The 19603-nt window shown below is 36.0% G+C and overlaps 1 protein-coding gene across 4 annotated transcripts in view; it reads right to left on the bottom strand.

Moving 5' to 3' along the window:
- Positions 1-19603, bottom strand: part of HERC2 (HECT and RLD domain containing E3 ubiquitin protein ligase 2) — a 110618-nt gene that overhangs the window by 55222 nt on the left and 35793 nt on the right. For all 4 annotated transcript variants that reach the window (XM_082773914.1, XM_082773915.1, XM_082773912.1 and 1 more), the window contains exons 15-42: positions 18428-18679; positions 17393-17586; positions 16743-16943; positions 15769-15997; positions 15562-15686; positions 14097-14275; positions 13130-13314; positions 12617-12772; positions 12162-12347; positions 10878-11048; positions 10669-10772; positions 10408-10558; positions 9588-9802; positions 8872-9004; positions 8635-8762; positions 8313-8508; positions 7593-7729; positions 6950-7123; positions 6735-6871; positions 6494-6645; positions 5870-6061; positions 4913-5100; positions 4224-4416; positions 3431-3613; positions 2688-2872; positions 862-1009; positions 569-765; positions 117-347 (exon numbers count right to left, since the gene is read on the bottom strand). In XM_082773914.1, the coding sequence (XP_082630040.1) occupies positions 117-347; positions 569-765; positions 862-1009; positions 2688-2872; positions 3431-3613; positions 4224-4416; positions 4913-5100; positions 5870-6061; positions 6494-6645; positions 6735-6871; positions 6950-7123; positions 7593-7729; positions 8313-8508; positions 8635-8762; positions 8872-9004; positions 9588-9802; positions 10408-10558; positions 10669-10772; positions 10878-11048; positions 12162-12347; positions 12617-12772; positions 13130-13314; positions 14097-14275; positions 15562-15686; positions 15769-15997; positions 16743-16943; positions 17393-17586; positions 18428-18679 (4922 nt within the window). The remainder of the gene's footprint in view (positions 1-116; positions 348-568; positions 766-861; positions 1010-2687; positions 2873-3430; positions 3614-4223; positions 4417-4912; positions 5101-5869; positions 6062-6493; positions 6646-6734; positions 6872-6949; positions 7124-7592; positions 7730-8312; positions 8509-8634; positions 8763-8871; positions 9005-9587; positions 9803-10407; positions 10559-10668; positions 10773-10877; positions 11049-12161; positions 12348-12616; positions 12773-13129; positions 13315-14096; positions 14276-15561; positions 15687-15768; positions 15998-16742; positions 16944-17392; positions 17587-18427; positions 18680-19603) is intronic.

Raw genomic sequence — 19603 nt, forward strand, 5'->3', positions numbered from 1 at the left:
GTCTTGAATGTCAATGTATTTAACCCAATGAAAAGATATTCTTTGCACCAAATGAAAGCCTAATTTCACAAAGCTATACTCTTCCCTGTATTAAAGCCTCAGTAAAACTCACTTACTGGTTTTAGTTGGTTCAGTGGGCACACTCTACATGTTCGCATGTCATAGAACTGCACGGTGATTTTCCCTTTCGGGGTGATGCGTGTCACCGTGCCTTCTCCAAATTCGTCATGAACCACTTGCCCGCCCAGTCTCAAGCGACTGTCTATGCCACCGATCACGGCTAGCACTGCCATTAGGCCTCCCACCTCTGGATTCTCGGTGTCAGGGAAGTAGTCATCCAAAAGAGCCTAAGAAAGAACAATAAAATTAACTGTAGGGTGAAAACAGGCTTCCTTCTGCTTTAAAACACAAGGTCAATTAAACATACTTTAATTTAAAGATTACAACACAAATACATATATATAAATTAAAAAATGGTTTCAAAGTTAAGCTTAATATTGTTTACATTTATTATTTCAAAATAAATATTGCTATAAAAAATGAGCTTATTTTAAAACGTGGAAACTACCCCTTCTGACTGTTTTCCTGCAAAGATGTGGGTGATGGAGGTTAGCTGAGAGTTGATGTACTTGTTTATGAGTCCATTCCACTGGCTTAGCGAATGGAGTGTCCTCAGCAGTGCCACTATCTCTTCTGCTAAAGTACTACTGTGAGTTGCAGTTAGAGATGCTTGGGGCCTGGCCTTTCTCCTTCTCAGAGTAGATTCTGAAAAGATAAAGCAATTGCACAGAGTTATCAGTTTAAGGCATGCAATTCCTATGAAAAAAAAAAAAAATAAGCCATTGGGGAAAATTCCTCTACCTCTGAGTAGTGGGATATCTGAAGAACAAGTACTAAGCAGGCTGCCTAAAAAACCAAACAGTTTTTCCACAAGAAATTTCATGTCTCTTGCTCGTTCATTTTTATCCCAGGATGGAAGTACTGCTTTCAATAAATGTACAGCAAGAATCTAAAAAAGAGAACAAAGTTGTTATTCCATTCTAAGTCCCCAAATATTACAAAAATTCTCAAACATTAAATACAGAAGAACACTGAAAAAGTTAGCCTTCCTTTGCTTTTTTTTTCCTACAATACCAATTTCTCTCTGGCTAAAGAAGTTACAGAGCTACTGATTTTCTGTTCATTTTGCTAAGAAACTTGTTAAATTGTGCCAGTTTGAAGTCAGAAACAGTTCCACTGTCACACTTTATAAGTGAATCCAGCCTCTGCAGTATTTAAGACACAAACACACACTGGGAAACAATGTGACAGACTAAATCATATTAAAGAAAATCACATTAAGAAAAACAGAAAAAGAATGGGAAGTGTTCCAATTACAGAATTGGAACTTAGCACTAACATGTATTTCAGAATGAAAGTTTCCAAGTGTTCTGCAATGAAGGTATGATAATTTAAAAAAAAATGTGAAATGTAAAGCCTAACGATACAAGAAGGTAAAAACAATCAAAGTGACACCCAAGAGTATTTACTACGTAACTAAAGCCTCTGAAATAGTGTAATAAGTACAGGCTACCTCTCTAAAATCTAGACAATTCAGCCCTGACAAGGAACATGGACAGGAACTGTCCTGGCAAGGAACTGCACAGCTACACAGTACCAGAGAAGATGGGGTTGCACAGTCTGAGCAGGAGCATTTCAGGTTTCAAGCTGAAAAAGTTTATTCTGCCCAGAAGACAAATACAACTGACCAACAGCAGTGAAGAGAAGAATCTCTTGTTGCAAACCTCTTTCAATACTACAACTTTTTAAAACTTGAAGGTCTCATCTTTTCCTTGTTACTAATAAGCTAAATGCTGGCATGTGAGGAATGTTCATTTCTCTCAAGTATTCCCTGAGCAGCACAGATAACTATAATGCTCTAAGTCCTGGATGATGAGAGAAGGCTCACTAGATGAAAAATACTGTCAAGAAATCACTGGAAGCTTGCAAAAATAAGTGTACAGGCCTTTATGATACCAGATTTAAGTTAAAAAAAAAAAAAAAAAAAAAAACTCTGATATCTCAATCAAGGAAAAGATTAAGATTTCTTGATCCCCAAGTCTTAAAACTTGGAAGAGTTATTCCATAATAAAGGTGTCTTTTCTATCTCATGAAAAAAGCATTAAAAGATATTAAGAAAAAAATAGGAAAAAAGACAAAAATATGCCAAAATTAGATGCAAAGTTGCAGCTTTTTTAAGACTGTAATTAAAACAGTAACAATAGTTTAGCATGGAAGGAAGGACAGTAGATAATACCTAACTTGATACCTTTACAATGAAATTGCACCTTTTTCCTAATCATTTTTCTCTCTTCTCTTTATTCAACTTCTAGGAAATGTTGTATGGGCTCTCCAGAGAATGTTTTTGGAACTCTGTTTTGACCTCACAACTGCACAAAATTTTAAGGCTTTCAGTAGAACAAGAGAGCCTTAACTACCCTGAACATTCAAAATCTTTACAGATATTTTACAATGTTTAAACAATGAACCCTAAATATAAAAAGTTAACTTTTTTTTTTCCAATTAATCAGAAACTTGTTAAGTACATTTCCCACGTTGTTTCTTTTTTCATGCATTTTTTTTTTTAAGACAACTAAAATCTACTGAATTCATGGCCTATCAAAGTCATTTGGAAATGCACACGTTACCTGTCTTTGTAGTGAAGCAGCAGTGAAAGATTCATGCCCCTCAACAATTTTCATTAGCAAAGTTATCCACTGAGAGGTACTGAGAGTGCTGCACATCTGAGGCATGAGCGCTATACTTCGAATGAATCCCAGTGTGCACCAGCTTCTATGCTGTTCTTTATAAACTAATTTATTTGGCAAGGAAGCTGAAAATAGAAAGACATACATATAACAGTTGACTTTGCTACCAGCTACATAATTCTGTGTATACTATAGGCTTGGGATTTTTGGACAAAGCATAACACTGAGTTATTAAACTCATTATAGGAGCTAGGAACTTTAATTTTACAGACTAATTTTCTTAAATACGCCTCCAAAACAATTCTCATCTTTATATTGCTTCCTCATTTCAAGTAGTTAACAGCATTACTCCTGAAATTACAAAGCTAGGAAATGAATATGATATACCCAGTCACACTGCTTCCCCCAAACAGAAGACAACTGCTAAGAAATTCATTACCTAAAACAATTACATATATATCCCAATCCTCAGTATCTGACAAACTTCTCCTGCTACTTCTGCTAATGTTCTATGAAAGCTCAAGATCATTTGTTGTTTTTGTCAACAATTCAAGTTTTTAAGGTCCAAAAATGCATTTTCTATTTAAAGAATAAAAACTAGTAACAAAAGATTTACAAAGTTCTAAGAACAAAACACAAAAGAGAAGCACACAGCTGAATCAGACTATGTTAATTGAAAATACCCGATTTATCTATTGTTCCACTCTCCACAAGCATACGGAGTAGGCCACACAAGGTCCTAGTAGCATCGCTTTGCATGACTTCAGCGTGGACACCAGCAGAGAGGCACAGTGTCTGCAAGAGGTTCACGGTACTTGTCAGCATCATGGCAGTAGGGTGAAGATTTCTTTCAACTTGTTCTCCTTCTGAAGGGAGACACAAAAGGCAAAGAGATACAATCATACCAAGTCAATCTATTTCATAAAAAAATCTGCAAAAAACAAGATGCTAGAAATTCATGGTAAATATTTTCTTTAGATGATTTGACATGAAGAAGGTAAGGGATTAAGTATAAACCAGGCATTTTGTGCAAATATTTACAATTTATTCTCTGGCAGTAAACTATTTAGAAGAAATTCAGAATGCAGTGCTGACAACAGGTAAGAAAGTAACTAGACCACATAATTAGGCCACGTAAAATGCAAACTTTAGAATAGCATTAGAATAAGTTCAAACGTATACCTCCTGAGACCAGTAACAAACTATTTCACTTGGGTAATGACGATTTCTTCAGCCCATAAATATGCAACAAATATGATACTAAGCTTTCTATCCACCTTTCTCATGATAAATATATTTTAAGAAAGATTCTAGCCAGAAATCTAGACTTATTAAATTAGCCTTTTTGATCTAGCATTTTCTCGTGAAAGCAGCCTTTTTTCATATTATAAGATGTCAATTTTGGAATTCAATTAACACCCTGCCTTCATTTTGTTTTGTTTTGTTTTGATTGATTTATTTATTTATTTATTTTACCAGAATCATCCTCAGTGTCTGAATCCTCTGTTGCGGGCTGTGCTGCCGGTGGTGGCTCAGCTAGTTTGAGATCATATTTTCCCTCCTTCCCCATTCTGTAAGAATTTGTGCTTCCCGTGTCCCACTGTACTCTAATCCAGCCATCTTCTCCCAGTTCTCCAATCACACGACCCAAACCTGGAGGAGGCCCATCCTGACAAAAGAGAGAGCCTCAAGTTATACAATCAACATTATATCAGACTCAAAGTTCATAAAGTAATAACTCTATTGCTCTTTTTTGCTGCTAACCTAATGTACAGGTAGTAAACATTCAATAACATTTTAAAATTCAGCATAGAGTTGGAAAACATTTCACAGTCTTCTAGAGAAATTATCCCAGTCAACTCCAGCAACATTAATGTTTTAATCTTTAATCTATTCAAAAACATACTATGTAAGTAACACACACCTAGTTGGAATTGCATAATCTTGTAGCAAATTTGATCCAACTTCATTCTAAATCACGAATCAGAACATTCTCACTAGAAAAAGAATTTTCATCTCCAAAACCAAAATTAAACAAATACTTAATCTATTTTATGTTAACTCTCCAAGTCTTGAAAACATAAAATTACCTTTAACATTTAAAAATTAAAAAATCACAAACTTTAGATTTTAACACACTCAAACCTGTATGGAATAAGTTGTACCTGATCACCCCATTTCCAGTCTACCCCTCTCACCACTCTGGTACCAATTTTCATCATGGCTGCCAGCTCTGGTCCAGAAACAGGGAGCTGAACTGGTGTAGTTTCTTTTCTTGACTCTTCTAGGACCGTGGCAGAAGCTCCATGAGAAGAAGCAATCATATCTTCTTCAATGTTATCAGAACTAGGCCCTAAAATTAAAAAAAGAAAAACAGATGCCACACAAAAATTAATAACAGCTTCATTTTTTTTTTTTTTTTATAAGTACCTCTGTCACACTTAAACCTTGCAGCACATCAGGTTTGTAGCATGAAATAATAAATAGGAAACACACCTGAGCTTTTTAGAGAACTGGGATGTAATGATTTTAAATGCACAATGATTCATGTTGAAAAAGTAAGTGATGTTATAATGATGAGGCCAATAGCTAAGTCATTGTACAAACAGAACTTTTTTGGGAAAAACTTCATATGAAAACTCAAGTTAAGTAAAATAATGAGTATTTCATATTGTCTAGGAAAACCAATTTTAAAAAAGCAGGAAAAAGAATCAGGTCAAAAGACCACATTTGTTTTTTTGTAAAAAATTTAACAAGGGAAGCTTCCAGCTTAAATATACAGACTGGGAAGGGTTTTAATAAGTAGAGCAGATGTAACAATGTATTGGGTGTATTGTCACTTCCAAAGTATTGCAAATAAGGACCAAGGCAAAAGCTTACGGAAAAAAATCACAACTGAATAAAGGCCGTAATCAAACTGACTTCCCTCTCAATCATATTTACAGTTCATTTTCTTTTTTCTTTTCTTTTCTTTCGAGGGTGGGGGGAGGGGGGTAGTAGGATTAAAGGTGAACAGCTTAAAGTACTACTTTTAAGTAGCAAAGTCATTCCGTAATTTGGGTACACCAACATGTAAATTTGGTTTCTTCCCAACAAAACAGAACCAGACTCAGACTTCGTACCTATCAGCCGCAGTGCCGTTTGTGTCAATGCTAGCATGCCAGAGTTGAGGAGCAGGCTCAAGTTATTAGCACCATGCTGCAATGTCAACATGTTGAGCATAACCAGCAGGAAACGTGCTTGTGGAATAGTTCCAAGACTTGGTCCTGCTGGATTCTCATTAGTAATTGTTTGCAGAGGAACAGGCTGCACACCTAATTCAGAAGGAATATAAGTAACATAGTCAGTTGACACTTAGGAAGCTACAGTAAAATATAAGCAACAATAAAGTACAAATTTATTTGAATGTTGGCTTAAAATATGTCTTGATTCCACACTTGGCTTTAAGAATTTACAAGCCAAACTTCCAAGAACTTCTTACATCTTAGATTTTAATGTTAAAATGTCACTAATGAATAATCAAATCACCTGTTGCTGGAAAACCAGCAACATTCTCAAACACTGAAGAGTGAGTTGGAGGTGAGGAGACAACAGACAATACAGAGAAAGAAGGTCAAAATATTTCTTAGCACAAAGCAAGGGAATTAATTTTAGAATTCCAATTACTGGGAACTTCAAAGAATGTAATGATGTTAGTTTAAAACACCTTTCTCCCCAGCCAACAGCAAGAAGAAAAAAGTATTCACCTAATTCCTTAAATTTCGCATTGGCATCTAACAAGATGTTCCGGACGTTCTGAATAGCCCATGCATATAACTTTCCAAAAGTTACTTCTAGGAGCATTCTGTTAAAAGGTGGGATGAGATCAACATCCTTCAAGCAGTCGGTAAGAGGTTCCCTTCACATAACAAAAACAACAAGCAAAAGGTAAGTATTTTTTCCCCTCAATATAGAATTGTGAAAGGAAAATTAAAAATAAAGTTTTACCCTATATTAGCTCCTTCTGGAATAAGCCTCTGCCATCCACAGAACATAGCATACTGCACAGATGGGAGCAAAAAATTCTTTGTTGCCAATTTCAGAATAGTATCTATTCCCTCCAGACGAACTTCTGCTCTTTCCAGCTGCAAAAGGTAAAAAAAAAAAATGTAAATACTTATGTAAATTGCTAACATGTCAATGCCCATTTTCATCCACTTTACCTGCTTTAATAAACATTTCCTCATTTTTTCAACATCCACCGGCTCTTCTTTAAGTGCAAATTCAACAATGGTGTTAAGGAGGGCAGACTGCGGATACAGGCCTTGGACATTTTGTTTCAGCCATTTGTACTTGTGGACACCTGTAACTGTACTCAAAATTGGCTGCCACTTATCCTGTGAAACAAGAAAGTAGCATGTTAAACCAAGTTAAATTACTGAAAACAAGTTATTTCACATAAACCCGGAAAAAAGGTCTTCAAAGACAGTGAAGAATTTAACGTTATTTCTAATTTATTATCTTGTTTACAATTGCTACATACAATTTCAAATGCATTACTATTCAAAAAAGTAGTAAGTCATCATAATTTTATGCTGAAATGAAGCCTTATTTGAACACTAAGTTATCAATAATCTTATAATTTGAGAAGGTATATCTTTACATATGCTAAATATGCATGTAGTATAATACAACAGATTATTTTTATGAATTATTCTAAGTTTCACTAAATCAGTGTGCCATACTTAGTCACATATCCCAAACAACACTATTAGAATATTGTCAATTTATTGCAATCATCGCTTTAACTAATATTTCTTTCTCTTCTTCTTTTTATTTATAAGGTTGATTTATCCGATATCCTACCTTAGGTGATTTGATTGGTATGGGCCTTTTATCTATAGGTACAGGACTGTGAGGTACAACGCAGGTTTCTTCTAAATCACTCTCCTCATTTCCAATTTTGGATTCTTCTACATCAGCAGATTCCGATTTTTTTGGCACTAAAAATAAAAAGTTACTCCTTTGTGTAACCTGGTAACATTTACAGTATCATATTTTTAGGCTTGATATTTTTAGGTTTGCAAGATAACCTGAGCATACAGAACATTTAAGATCTGCCAGGGATAAAATGGAAGGGTACTTCAGTAAACTCTAGGTGTAGCTACTACAAAATTAGCTCTGGTAGTATCTGCAATATGCTTATATCTTTAAGGCAAACTTCAAAAGCACCTGAGTGTTCATCACACAATTGCTTTCCAGTTGAACAGTTGAATGTTTGACCACATTGCTTTAATACAACATGATTTTTAATAAGATATCACTTCTGGTTAAGCTGCACTAAAACCAATTCAGGACCAGCAATTTTAATATGCCGGAACTCAAAGAAGCATGCCTCACCTAAGCTTGTCTCCCTCATCTGCCTGCCTTTGCCCTGGGAACTGATGTATAACCATTGGTTTTGAAATCATGGAAATGTAACAGAAAGCAAGGTTTTGACGTTTCAGCTAACAAAAGAGCAGTAAACTTTAGAATGAGCTTAATTTTCCCTCTTTCAAATAAAAAACAATATTAATGTTGCCTTACCTCTCTTTTTCCTTTTTTCTCTAATTATTTTCTGAACTACTCTCCGCCATCGGGGCAAGGAGCTCAGAAGTTTAAATTTAGACATTATAGAGAGATCATTGCAAACTGCAGGACGTAGCTCATTGAATAAGAATCTCAAACGCTCAATGACAGGAGCACAAACTTCCTTGTAAGAACGCCCTTGTTCTTGATGGGTCTATAAAAGACATTGAAAGATTAAATCACTATGAGGTATACAATTAAAAAAAAAAAAAAAAAGAATAAGCAACTTTTTAAATAAAACAATATAAATAATCCAAATGTCAGTACGTAAAAGACTTACCTTAATCAGTGAGCATTTTGCTTGGTAGACAACACGACACACATCCACTACGGATTTTGGTAAGGTTTTATGTTTTACCTGGTCAACTCCAAGGGTACCAGGATGAACAAGAGACAATGCCACGTGACCTTAATGGGAAAAGACAATTTCTGAACATGCATTTCCAAAATCATGAGTAGTAGAGTTTAAACCAGTACAAAACGTATTCTGGAACAGCTACACCACAAGCCTACCTACCCAAATCTTCATGCTTCAGAAGACAACATAATAACAAACGTCCTACTTCTTCCACAGGATGTTCAGGAGGGAATGTGATTGGTGTCGTTAAGTGACACTGTTTACAATATCTCTCTATTTGACACAAGAAGTCCTACAAAAACACAAAAAGGCCACTATTTAGCTTTGTTTTTAAATACAATCAAAAGGATTCAAAATACTCCAGCCAGCATTTAAATAACTGGTTTACACAACCTGACCTAGATAGTACTCAGAAATCAGAGACACCACACAGTACACAACTACTTAAATACATGGTAATTACAACCCAATACTACAAAAAACACTTTGTATCATTCATCTTGTAAAAAGACTAACACAGCTACAGGTAATGAAGCTACTGTTATCTCTGGATAACTGGAAGTGAGCACAGTCTGTCAATACTACTGAAGCCTGATATCACAAGTAATGCATTTGTTATTTGTTCTGTAAGAATACACTTAAAATACTTAGTTCTACACTCCAAAATTCAAAAGAAAAAACTGTACTGTTATGATATCAAGTTAATTCTTATCCATTAATAGTATTCAATCATTCCTTTCACAGAGACAATAGAAAAAGTTATTTCAGAATTGCTCTGCTGTAACTTTTGGAGGATCTGCACCAACAAAACTGCTTCATGCCACCACTACGTCTTCAGCAATTTTATTTTTTAAACAGAACAATTGAGGGCTTACCTTCACAGTATGATCCTGAATATTATTATCTGCAATAGCTTGGAGAAAGGGTTGTGAATGGTCACTCAGAGTTAATCGATGTGAATATAGTTTTGATTTGTTTGGGGTTGTGTTCCCGGGTGAACTGCAGTGGTCTTCATCTTTTTCCTCGTTGTAACTGTAGTGAATCTGACTAGTTTGCAAGCCTCCAGAAAAGATAGATGACTTCAACCATTCTAAAATAAAGAAGACACAAATCTGTATTCTGATGAAAGCTTAAGCTATTGAGACTCAACAAATCCTGGAAACGAAATGCATACACAGCTCCAAACAGAAGTTTCAGCAACTCTTCCATTTGCTGGAACATTTTTCAACTGAAAAAGGAATCTACAACTAAGAAACAATCAAGTAACAGGGCAGTCACCACCTGTTTACAGATGAGAAGGCCTTAGCCATTTTTCTGGGATTAACATGGAATCATATCCTCTATTCACAAAATAATGGTATTCAACATGGAAGAATCCAGCACCAGATACTTCAGGCACTCTTATTGGAGTACTCCACTGTGAGTTAACTGTGCTATATAGTTACCAGTTAGATATCCTTCTCTTTGAAAATTCTCTATACCTTGTATATTACAAAATTCTGAATATGCAATTGTTCAAAATTATATTATAATTCCTATCTAAATCTTGCTAAATTCTTTGGCCTCGTTGAGTGTGGTAATTAACATCAGGAATACAGAACTTCAGTTTTACTGTCCTCTGAAGAACTGAAGATGTTCTGTTAGTTTGGCCTTTTCTGGTGTGCTTTGACAAATGCAACATGAAGTTTTGCTTACTGGCACATTCAACTTCCAGAGGAGAAAGTGGTGTACTCATTGCCAGGTAGGAAGCATGCAGTCCAAGGAGAAGACCCAAATTTCTTTCTGTGTCGATTAGAGGTGATGACAAAGTACTGAGATCTGGTGTTGTAATCACTTCCTGGTCGGGCTGGGAAAAAGAAAGATGAGTTGAAAGCTAGAATTTGAGCTCCAACAAGGATTTTGGAAAGAAAGCAGTACTTTACTTAAGAGAGCGTGCATCTATTATAACATTTTTACCTCCATATACTGGCCAACACAGAAGGCATGCATTGACTCCCTTGTGTCTTCAAACTGCAAAGCAGCTTCCAAAGCAACAACTGGGTCCTCACCTGCAAACTGAGCTAATGAGAGAATGAGGTAGTCAGAATAGCATCTAAAAGCCTGTTTATGCCATCTATTTTTAAACAGAAGTAATTTGTGCATTTAATTCAGATGCTAATTCTCACCAAGTATACTATTGCCAGTTAAAGACTGGGTCTGAAAGTCCTTTATATCATACACTTTCCCATCGATTACTGTCCAAAATCCTCCATCTTTGTTGTGGTTCTCTAGATCGGCTTTACGTATAAGCGTCACCTCCTCATTATTTCTGCAACTCTGGCCAGTAAAAAATGAACCTACAGGTATAAAAAAGAATAGAGAATTTATTAACAGAAATAGAAAAAGCAAAGTTTCTCTGGACATCCTTTTAACAGTCACATAACTGAATTCTTCACTTCTATTCAAAGGCTCTTTGCCTTTTGACATGCTTAGAAGTCAAAATTGATTTCAATATCGATGTTTCCCACTATACACAGCATGCAATTCCGTTGTCTAAATGCTGTATTCTTTTATGCAGTAATCTTCAATGTCACCTTGCAATAGACCTGACATTACCCAACTACACAGCTGTTTTGTTTGGAGGTAGAGCAGTACAACTATTCTAGCAGACTACTGCTGTTTGGTTCTCCCTTAAAATTACTTCAGTTTTACTACATGCTTGCCTGCAAGACATTGGATTTTTATTTAATTTCAGTTTAAGTCCACGTTTTTATTTAAAAAGGCAGTTACTTACACATGCGGAAAGTCTTCCAATCTACATATCAATACACTATTTCAAAACAAATGTAATTTCATTTAGGCAAGAAAGATCAAAGTAAGGTTTTCACGTGGGCATCTCCATCTCACTTTGTTCTTTTAGACCACTAACTGAATTTTCATATAGCTTTTGTTCTCCCCAACACACTATCAGTGTGACATTTCACTCTGTTTGATTATGCTGACCATGTGTTTCATTCCTCCCTCCACCAGTTAAAAGCTCAGTTAGAAATGCATGTTTTCTGCTTCTCTTCTCACCCCAGAGACAGCCTGTTATGAAATGCCAACAGAATTAGTAACAAAATGCATAGAAGTAGTACTCGTGTATTCACTGTAACTTTAAACTCTCAAAATGGAAAAATTAAATGGATGTTGCAACTTATGCAAAACACTACATAAAGTGCACTACTTCTCTGAAAAGCTGCATTTATACTCTGCTTAATCCTACCTTTACAAGTAACTTCCTTAAGAATTTACTTCCTTAAGAAATACAGCAGTATTTCTGCTAGTAAATTCTGTATACTGGTTAATAAAAATTTGTCCTGTAAAACACAATTCCCTTCCCAAGAAGTGTTCATACGAATAGTCATTGTTTTTACATAGCTACTTTATGAAAATATAAATAAGTTGGTACAGATGCTTCAGGCACATACCCATTATTCCTGGCCATGCTAGATCCTCGTTGTCATCTCTTTCCTTCCCAGGGGCTAAATGGTTAAACCTATCTAGATGTTCTAGCAAGCCAGCCAGCAGAGGGATAGCACCAGCTTCCTGCATTAATCCAGCATTTTTACTGAGTAGCAGCACTATAGAAACCACCAGTTCTGGAAGAAGAATGCCTAAAACACAAAAAAAAACAGAGCCAATATTCAGATTTAATTAAAGACTTGGGGTAATAGCTTCACAGAAGTAAATCACCAAGCAACACATTCTACTTTCCATTACTTCTTCAGTACAAAGCTCTTTTCTTCTCTACATCAACTTTGTCCCCTCTCTCTCACACCAACCAAAATATTAAGTAGATTCTTTTTCACTCATTTAACACTTCCAAGAACATTTTATTGGTTTGTGGAAGGGAACGACAGGGGGACAATAAATAAAAACCTACCTGTTAAATCTCCATCTACAACATGAGATACCTCTGCAAAATGCCTATGACTAGCAGAAGCGATGCTGGTTGCCACAGGAAGTATATCACTGATGTGCGTGCACAGAAGAGCAGTGTATTTCTTCAGTAAAGAGCCAACACCTAAGAGGTCGGGACCTGTATAAAAAGCAGGAAAAGCACAGAAAACCATCACAGTCACGTTTAAGAAAGTCTTCAAAAGCTGACAAACTCTTCTGAAACACAGCCACTCGGTATTAACACTGAATAAAGAAATATTTTTCTAAAACTCTCAAGAGTTTTAAAACTGTATGATCTAGATCCTACTGCCTTCCAAAGAGGCATTTTCTTTTACAGAAAACAATTTAAAGAAACTACTTCCAAACACTTCTCAGAAGTCAACAGCTAGACTAACAAATGAAAGAAGATAAATTAAAACATGAAACTACAATCTTGCAAAAGATGTGTTACAGAAGTGCTTTGGGGAGGGGGAACATATTTTTTAGGATAACTTACTGTATGTATTAGGGACCTGCCCAACACAATCTCCTGGATAAAGTTTACTAACAAGTAGACGCTGAAAACGGAGCAACAGGTCCAGAGAAGCAGATCTCTCTTTGCTATAAAGCTCATGGTCCATGCAAGAAGAAATGCGACGAGAGACATCTTTTAGTTTGGCTATCGTCTGTGAAGCGATGTTCCTAATTGGTATACAAACATTGTGAAGAATTTAAAAGAGTTCACAGTGAAGACAGGCCAAAGAAACACAAGTTAAGCTTCTGCTGGAACTTCTCACAAACCTATGCAAAGTTGCCTTGTAGGACGTTGTTACTTTGTTTGCATCATAGTACCCAAAAAGTCAGGCTTCCTTTGTGGAGGTATTTAAAATACACCAATCTTTGTCATCGCTCACTACAAAAACATAACCTGACTATTTTAACAGTCATGACACTATCTAGTTCAGAAGACTCTCAGTACTGATTATATTACGTGGTAAGCATTACACTTAATTGAAAAAGCACATTAAGTTTCTTAGTAAGCTCATCATTTCTTCCTACCATACGTTAAACTGTTGTAGCTGGCATAAAGAAGCTTTGTTCTCAGCACCTTATTAATCATGTATTCGCAGCTTTCTCGGTGTCAAGAATCTAAAATTCAGGTGTCTTCCCCACTTAAAGAGTATTGGTCTCCCCGATGCAGAACATTTAGTTCTAAATAAATTTGCGCTGACGTTCCTGCTAAAGTAATAAATCTTCCTAAAATCAGGTAATTAACTAGAAAACTTTACTTCTTACCCACATAAAACGGCAGAGGTAAATATAAACCAGAAAAATGTTCAGTGCTTTGAATTCTGTGGAGCTAGAATTCTAGAATGAAGACTGCATTTGCAAACTAAAATTAGCTATCTTGTATTTGACTAGTTTGTAAAATATTTCTCTAACAGATTTTCCATGCAAAAATAAATGAAATTTGATGTAATTACCTTAGTAACTGCTGAATTAACTGAACTAATGGTAAACTTTGTTTTCCTGCAGATTCATAGATTCCAGTATTAATAAGGTCTTTGTCCAATGGAGTTCTACTCCTGTGAAGCGTTGATGCATTTGCTTCTTGCTCATCAATTTCTTTTTCTTTCTGTGCCTCTTTTTTTGCTTCAATATCCTAAAAATAAAGAACACAATTAAGAAAATGCCCAAACTTCCACTGTCATGGTGAAATATTTTGCTAAAGTAAAATAAGTTTTCATGAAAACAAAAGAGTTACTTTTACCTATATAGAAATATATACTGTATATTCCAAAAGGACTATATGGGATTTGTTTATTTTTTTAATAATTATAATGTACAAAGAAGGAGAAACAAAGGGAGGGAGAAACAAAGCAAGACAAACTCCAAATTCTGCTTCCACCAAACCACGTTAACAATTTATTTCTGTTCTATTTGCTTTACCATGACAGAAGCTACTGCATGGTTTACAAGCGAAGGTGTGTTTACTCTGTATTTATAAAAGTAATGAATCCAGTCTGCTGCAGAAGCTGGGTTTGATTTGCTACGGAACTATAGACTCCGTAGGAGTTCTCTATGATTAATTCACCTTGTTTTTAGGGAACTGAAGTTACCCTATGCAGTGCTGTATGCTGTCAAGTAGATCACTTTCAGCACGTATCTAAAGCCAGCTCAGGCATCTCAGACCTACACTATAATGTAGACATACCATAGTAGAGTTGGCTAAGAATAGGTCTTGCATGTCTTTAAATGCAACAAAAAATACTAATTACTAACACTAATGCATAAAGCAAAACTTAATACATTAACTATTTCCTCTGTATCAAATACTTCACAATATACCAACAGTGGAGAGTAACCAAAAAGAAAATATATTAGGAAGAATTAAAGTGCACAAGGAAAAAGCACATTAGTGCTTTCTCAGCCATACATAAATACAGTAATTTCAAATAGTCTGTAAAGAGGATGTTATACCTCTGAGGGTATTGAAGAAGGCAATATATACAAAATGTTTTTTATCCTCTGTGATGAACATTTGAACCAGTCTGAAACCGAGCCTACAGAAATTTGGGATGTGGCAAAGGAATTCAAGATGAATGAATTCTAAGTAAAAAAGATGAAATTTCTGCTGGAAAAGTGTGGGTGTAATCAGGGAAGTGAAGAACTTAAGAATCCCACAGAAAGTTACAAAGCAGTTTGTAAAATTATGCTATTACAGAGCTTTATAAAAACATTTGTTACAGTTGCTAAAGTCATTACTCCAGGCAACAATAAGAAACACTTGTCTAAAAAGGAGAACATGATTCATACTTCCATACAAACACCAGCTGAGGCTTCAAGTTTCAGGTCAACAGAGGATAACATCGCTCCACAAACTTCAGAAGACACTTGATACATCTCCTTCCTCTGTTTGTATAGAACTGCAAAGCCGTTAGAACGTACCTGAATTTCTGCAGTAATAGCAGCATTTAGTGCAGACTCTAAGCCTCCATCAGCCATCAAGCTGCCCACCAAGAGGTCAATCATAAATCTACGGCCTGGGCTTACATTCATCTCATTTCCTGAAACTAAAAATAGGAAAAAAAAAAAAAAAACTATTAATGAACTAGAAAAGCAAGCACCGAAGAGTTTTTTCATCGTAGAACCAACCTGCACTGGGCAAGAGTGCCGACAGAGCCCTAGCCCGCTCCTCTGCTGTTGGCAGCAACACAGACCACCCACTCTGCAGCACTGCTTGCGCGGCCGACTGCACTGTGTTAAGAACACCAGCGTTGCTTGCTAACGTCACGACTGTCTGCTTCAGGCTATTGAGCAGCATGCCGCCCAAACCTAAGCCAAGACATTCGGGATCCACCTGATGACTAATGGCAGCATGAAGCTGAAAGACAAGAAAGAGGGAAAAAAAAATGGGAAATTTGAATTAAGAGAACATACAAAACTGAAAAAAAATAAAATAGAATAAAAAAAGGCAGTCCTAGAGCAACTAAATTCACTGACCTAGATATAAACATTTTACCTGTAAATTTGTAAAAATTAAAGGAAAATGCTGGCTTGCTGAAATAAACTGAATTTAAATTAACAGTCAAATATTATCAACTAACTTACTAACATATCCCCTGAAATTCTCAACTAAAATTCTCAATTATCCTAAAGAATAAGTAACTGTTTCTACACCCCTATACTATGCTAGGTAAAGCAACATATCTTCACCATGTGTCAGATACAGTCTGAAGAGGACACACTCTTGGAAATGCTGTTTAAAATTCTTAGAAATGCTTACAATCCCTAGGAGAATGGGTTTACTGAGTGACTGAGTATGCAAGGCCTACACCATTTACATATTTAATGACATTCAAATACAGTCAAGAGAAGAAAAGAGTTTTTTTTGTGTTTTTTTTTTGGGGTGGGGGGGTATAATATTTCTGAGCTTTAAAGTAAGGAAAGCCAAAGTTAAAACAACCATAAGCTGCAAAATTTCAGGGAGTAGGAAGTGATATTCTACTTATTTCACTTTCTTATCAAATAAAATGTTTTTAAACACCCTACATCCATTATTTTCATCCAAGCAATTTACTGAAACATTTATCTCACTGACTACTCAATGCGTAAGAAACTTAGGGTACCTGAAGTCTTAGAAGGTTTAACGTTGCCACAGCCATACACTCCTTTTCCTGAGGGGGAGGCCAGTCAGAAGAGCCATCCATTCCCTCTGTCACTTGTCTCAGTAGAAGGTCCAGCTGCTCAAAGGTCATGGGGCAAACATCCACCACAAAAGGCACACGCAAGCCTATTGACCACTCGGAACATGATGACCAAGCAAAACTCTATAAATAGAAAAAAAAATGCAAAATTCAATGGGTTTCAGCAGTATCTGCGCATCTGCAAAAGAGAACTCTCTGCCTGCATTCCTGTAAACATACACAAAACCCTACCAATCCCAGAAAAGAACTTCATTATCACATCTTCCAAAGTGCTATTATGCCAATCCGGATACCTCACTATCTTTGCTGCAGTAAACATTCAGCTAAACAACTCTTCAAGTGCTCCGCAAGTGGGGAGGATATAGCTACTCAGAATACTCAGAGGGAAAGCTAGTCATCTCTTTTTGGCAGAACAATTGCATGAAATTTGTTTTTTTTCCAAGCCTTCATCTGTTCAGAATAAGGAATAAAAGAATTCATACAAGCACAGAAAAAGGGACTGCGATTAGTGTACAGAACTAGTCTCATATAGAGACAAATTGCAGTTAACAATTCAAAGATTAAAAACTCACCTGAGCAGGCCCGCAGGCAATTCCAACAATATGTTTTGTGTCCAATCCTGGGAGAGCTGTAGGCTCTGGTTTGGTGATCCGCAAAGTGTCAAAATGTTGACACTGATCATTGCTCCCCCAGCTATGCACTTCACTATCTTCGGTCAGTGCCAAACAATGCGTGGATCCAGCTGCCACATCTATCACTTTTTTTCCTGAGTAAAAAAGTAAAGTATCGAAAATAACTTAAGGACTGTAATTATTAACAGAGAAAAATATCAGAAGGAAAGAAAACTGTGCTTATACTTAACTATAACTGTGTTCACACTTAACTGTAAACATGTTATGGACATCAATAGTCTTACCTTTGCTTTACTAGTGGATTGGAAGAGTACAGTAAAAGAAAAATCAAGGGAATATTTAAAGATTCTTAACAGAGAAACATGAAAGTCTACAAGTTCAAAACAAACAGCTTCTATTTTGTATCCCTTCCACTTGGATCACTTTTCAGGAAAGGGTTATTAAAAGATCTCCCCACCCATGAACTGGGACTACAAAGTTACAATATACTCCTTAGTTCAGAAGTTACTTTCTATTAGAGCATTCCTTATATATGAACAACTGTTTTAGGAAAGACAGTGAAATGAAAGTTTTTCTCCTCATCCTCCCCTCCAGAACCTCAGGTTTCTATCACATTGAAGAAGTAACCCTCACTGTTACAAACTAGTCAAAAATATTTTCCTGACAATGCAAAAACATGTCTTTAAATAAGCATTCCTGCAAACCTAACAGGAGAAAAACAGTATGAATAAGTAGAACACTAGGACAAGCAGCATTTAAAGTAATCTTACCATAGTAGCTCTACGTCTGCTGAAATTTTAAAGGCAGGAAAGGCAGAAATGATGGGAAATGTGCACAATTACCTTTTACAATGAAAACGGTATAGAATATGACACCAGAGTACATGGTATTGTCATTTGTATAGTTGAGATCATCACTTCCTAGCTAAAGGTTCCCAAAACAACAAAAAGCTTTTGAGTATTTCCAGCTAATTACCTTTCAAACCTTCCAGAAGTTTGGGATATCGAACATGCTCTTCCGTTCCATGCCCAAGTCTCTGATTGTCACCTTTTCCCCAGGTGTACACCTGACCATCTTTGGTCAAAGCAATAGAGAACTGACTTCCACAGCGTACTTTCACAATGTCCAGGTCTTGAAGTTTTTCTATCAGCTTGGGAGTCTTGCAACCATCACTGCCTCCCCTTCCTAGCTTTCCATAATCGCCATCACCCCAAGACCATACTTGGCCTTTAAAAGAAGAGAAAGAAAAACAGAAATATTGCACTGCTTTTTCATGTAATAAAGTTATCTGTTCTAACAAGCAAATTTTTAAAAAATCTGAGATTCTATAATTAGCACAATTTTGAAATTGTAAATTAGGAATATCAGTTATTAATGCATTTTCAATAGTTCATGAAATACATATGAAGGATGAGAAAGTTCTGAACAGTGGTTCTTAATCTGTAAAGTTCTCATGTTGACCAAACTAGCATAGAAATATATGTATAACATGCACAAAAATTCATTACTGTGCAAAAAGTCCTTCTTAAAAGCATATGTAGTAGAGAATATGCCACAAATCAAGCCTCTAGTTTGATCTTTAGTTATTAAGAACTTGCAATACTATTTCCACACTGAATGGTCAAATTGTCTGTGAAAGCTGATCTCTGTTTTCAGTTCTTGTCACTCAAATCATCTCACTAAATGAAGTGAAAACTGCCATTGTCTGTTATCACTGCCTTTCGATATTCACTACTTAATCTAAGCCCTACAATATCAAAAATCATGAAGTCATTCTGCATCTTCATTTAATAATAGTTCAAGAATGAGCATCTCCAAGTTTTGTCTTACATTCTAGAGCACTTACATTCCATCCTTTCATAAGCTATTCCCAAAGGTACTCTGATAAGCAAGAACAGGACCAAGGAATAAAATAATTAGGAAATCTCAGTTTTAAATTCCTGTATGAGGAAATCTTTCAGGTTTTTAATTGTGCATATCACCATAACCAGCTACATTTTAATAGAATAATTCGCTTCCAAGAGATACCTGATTTCCAAATGATGACTTTAGTGCCTAACCTCATACACTGAAATTCAGGTTTTGAATCTCTCGCATTGGGAATCTAGCTCAGGGATGCCAGGAAGCTGGATTCCAGAAGGAGCTTCTCTT

Source organism: Aythya marila, assembly GCF_965140915.1.
Source record: "Aythya marila genome assembly, chromosome: 1".
NCBI classification, from domain to species: Eukaryota; Metazoa; Chordata; class Aves; order Anseriformes; family Anatidae; genus Aythya; species Aythya marila.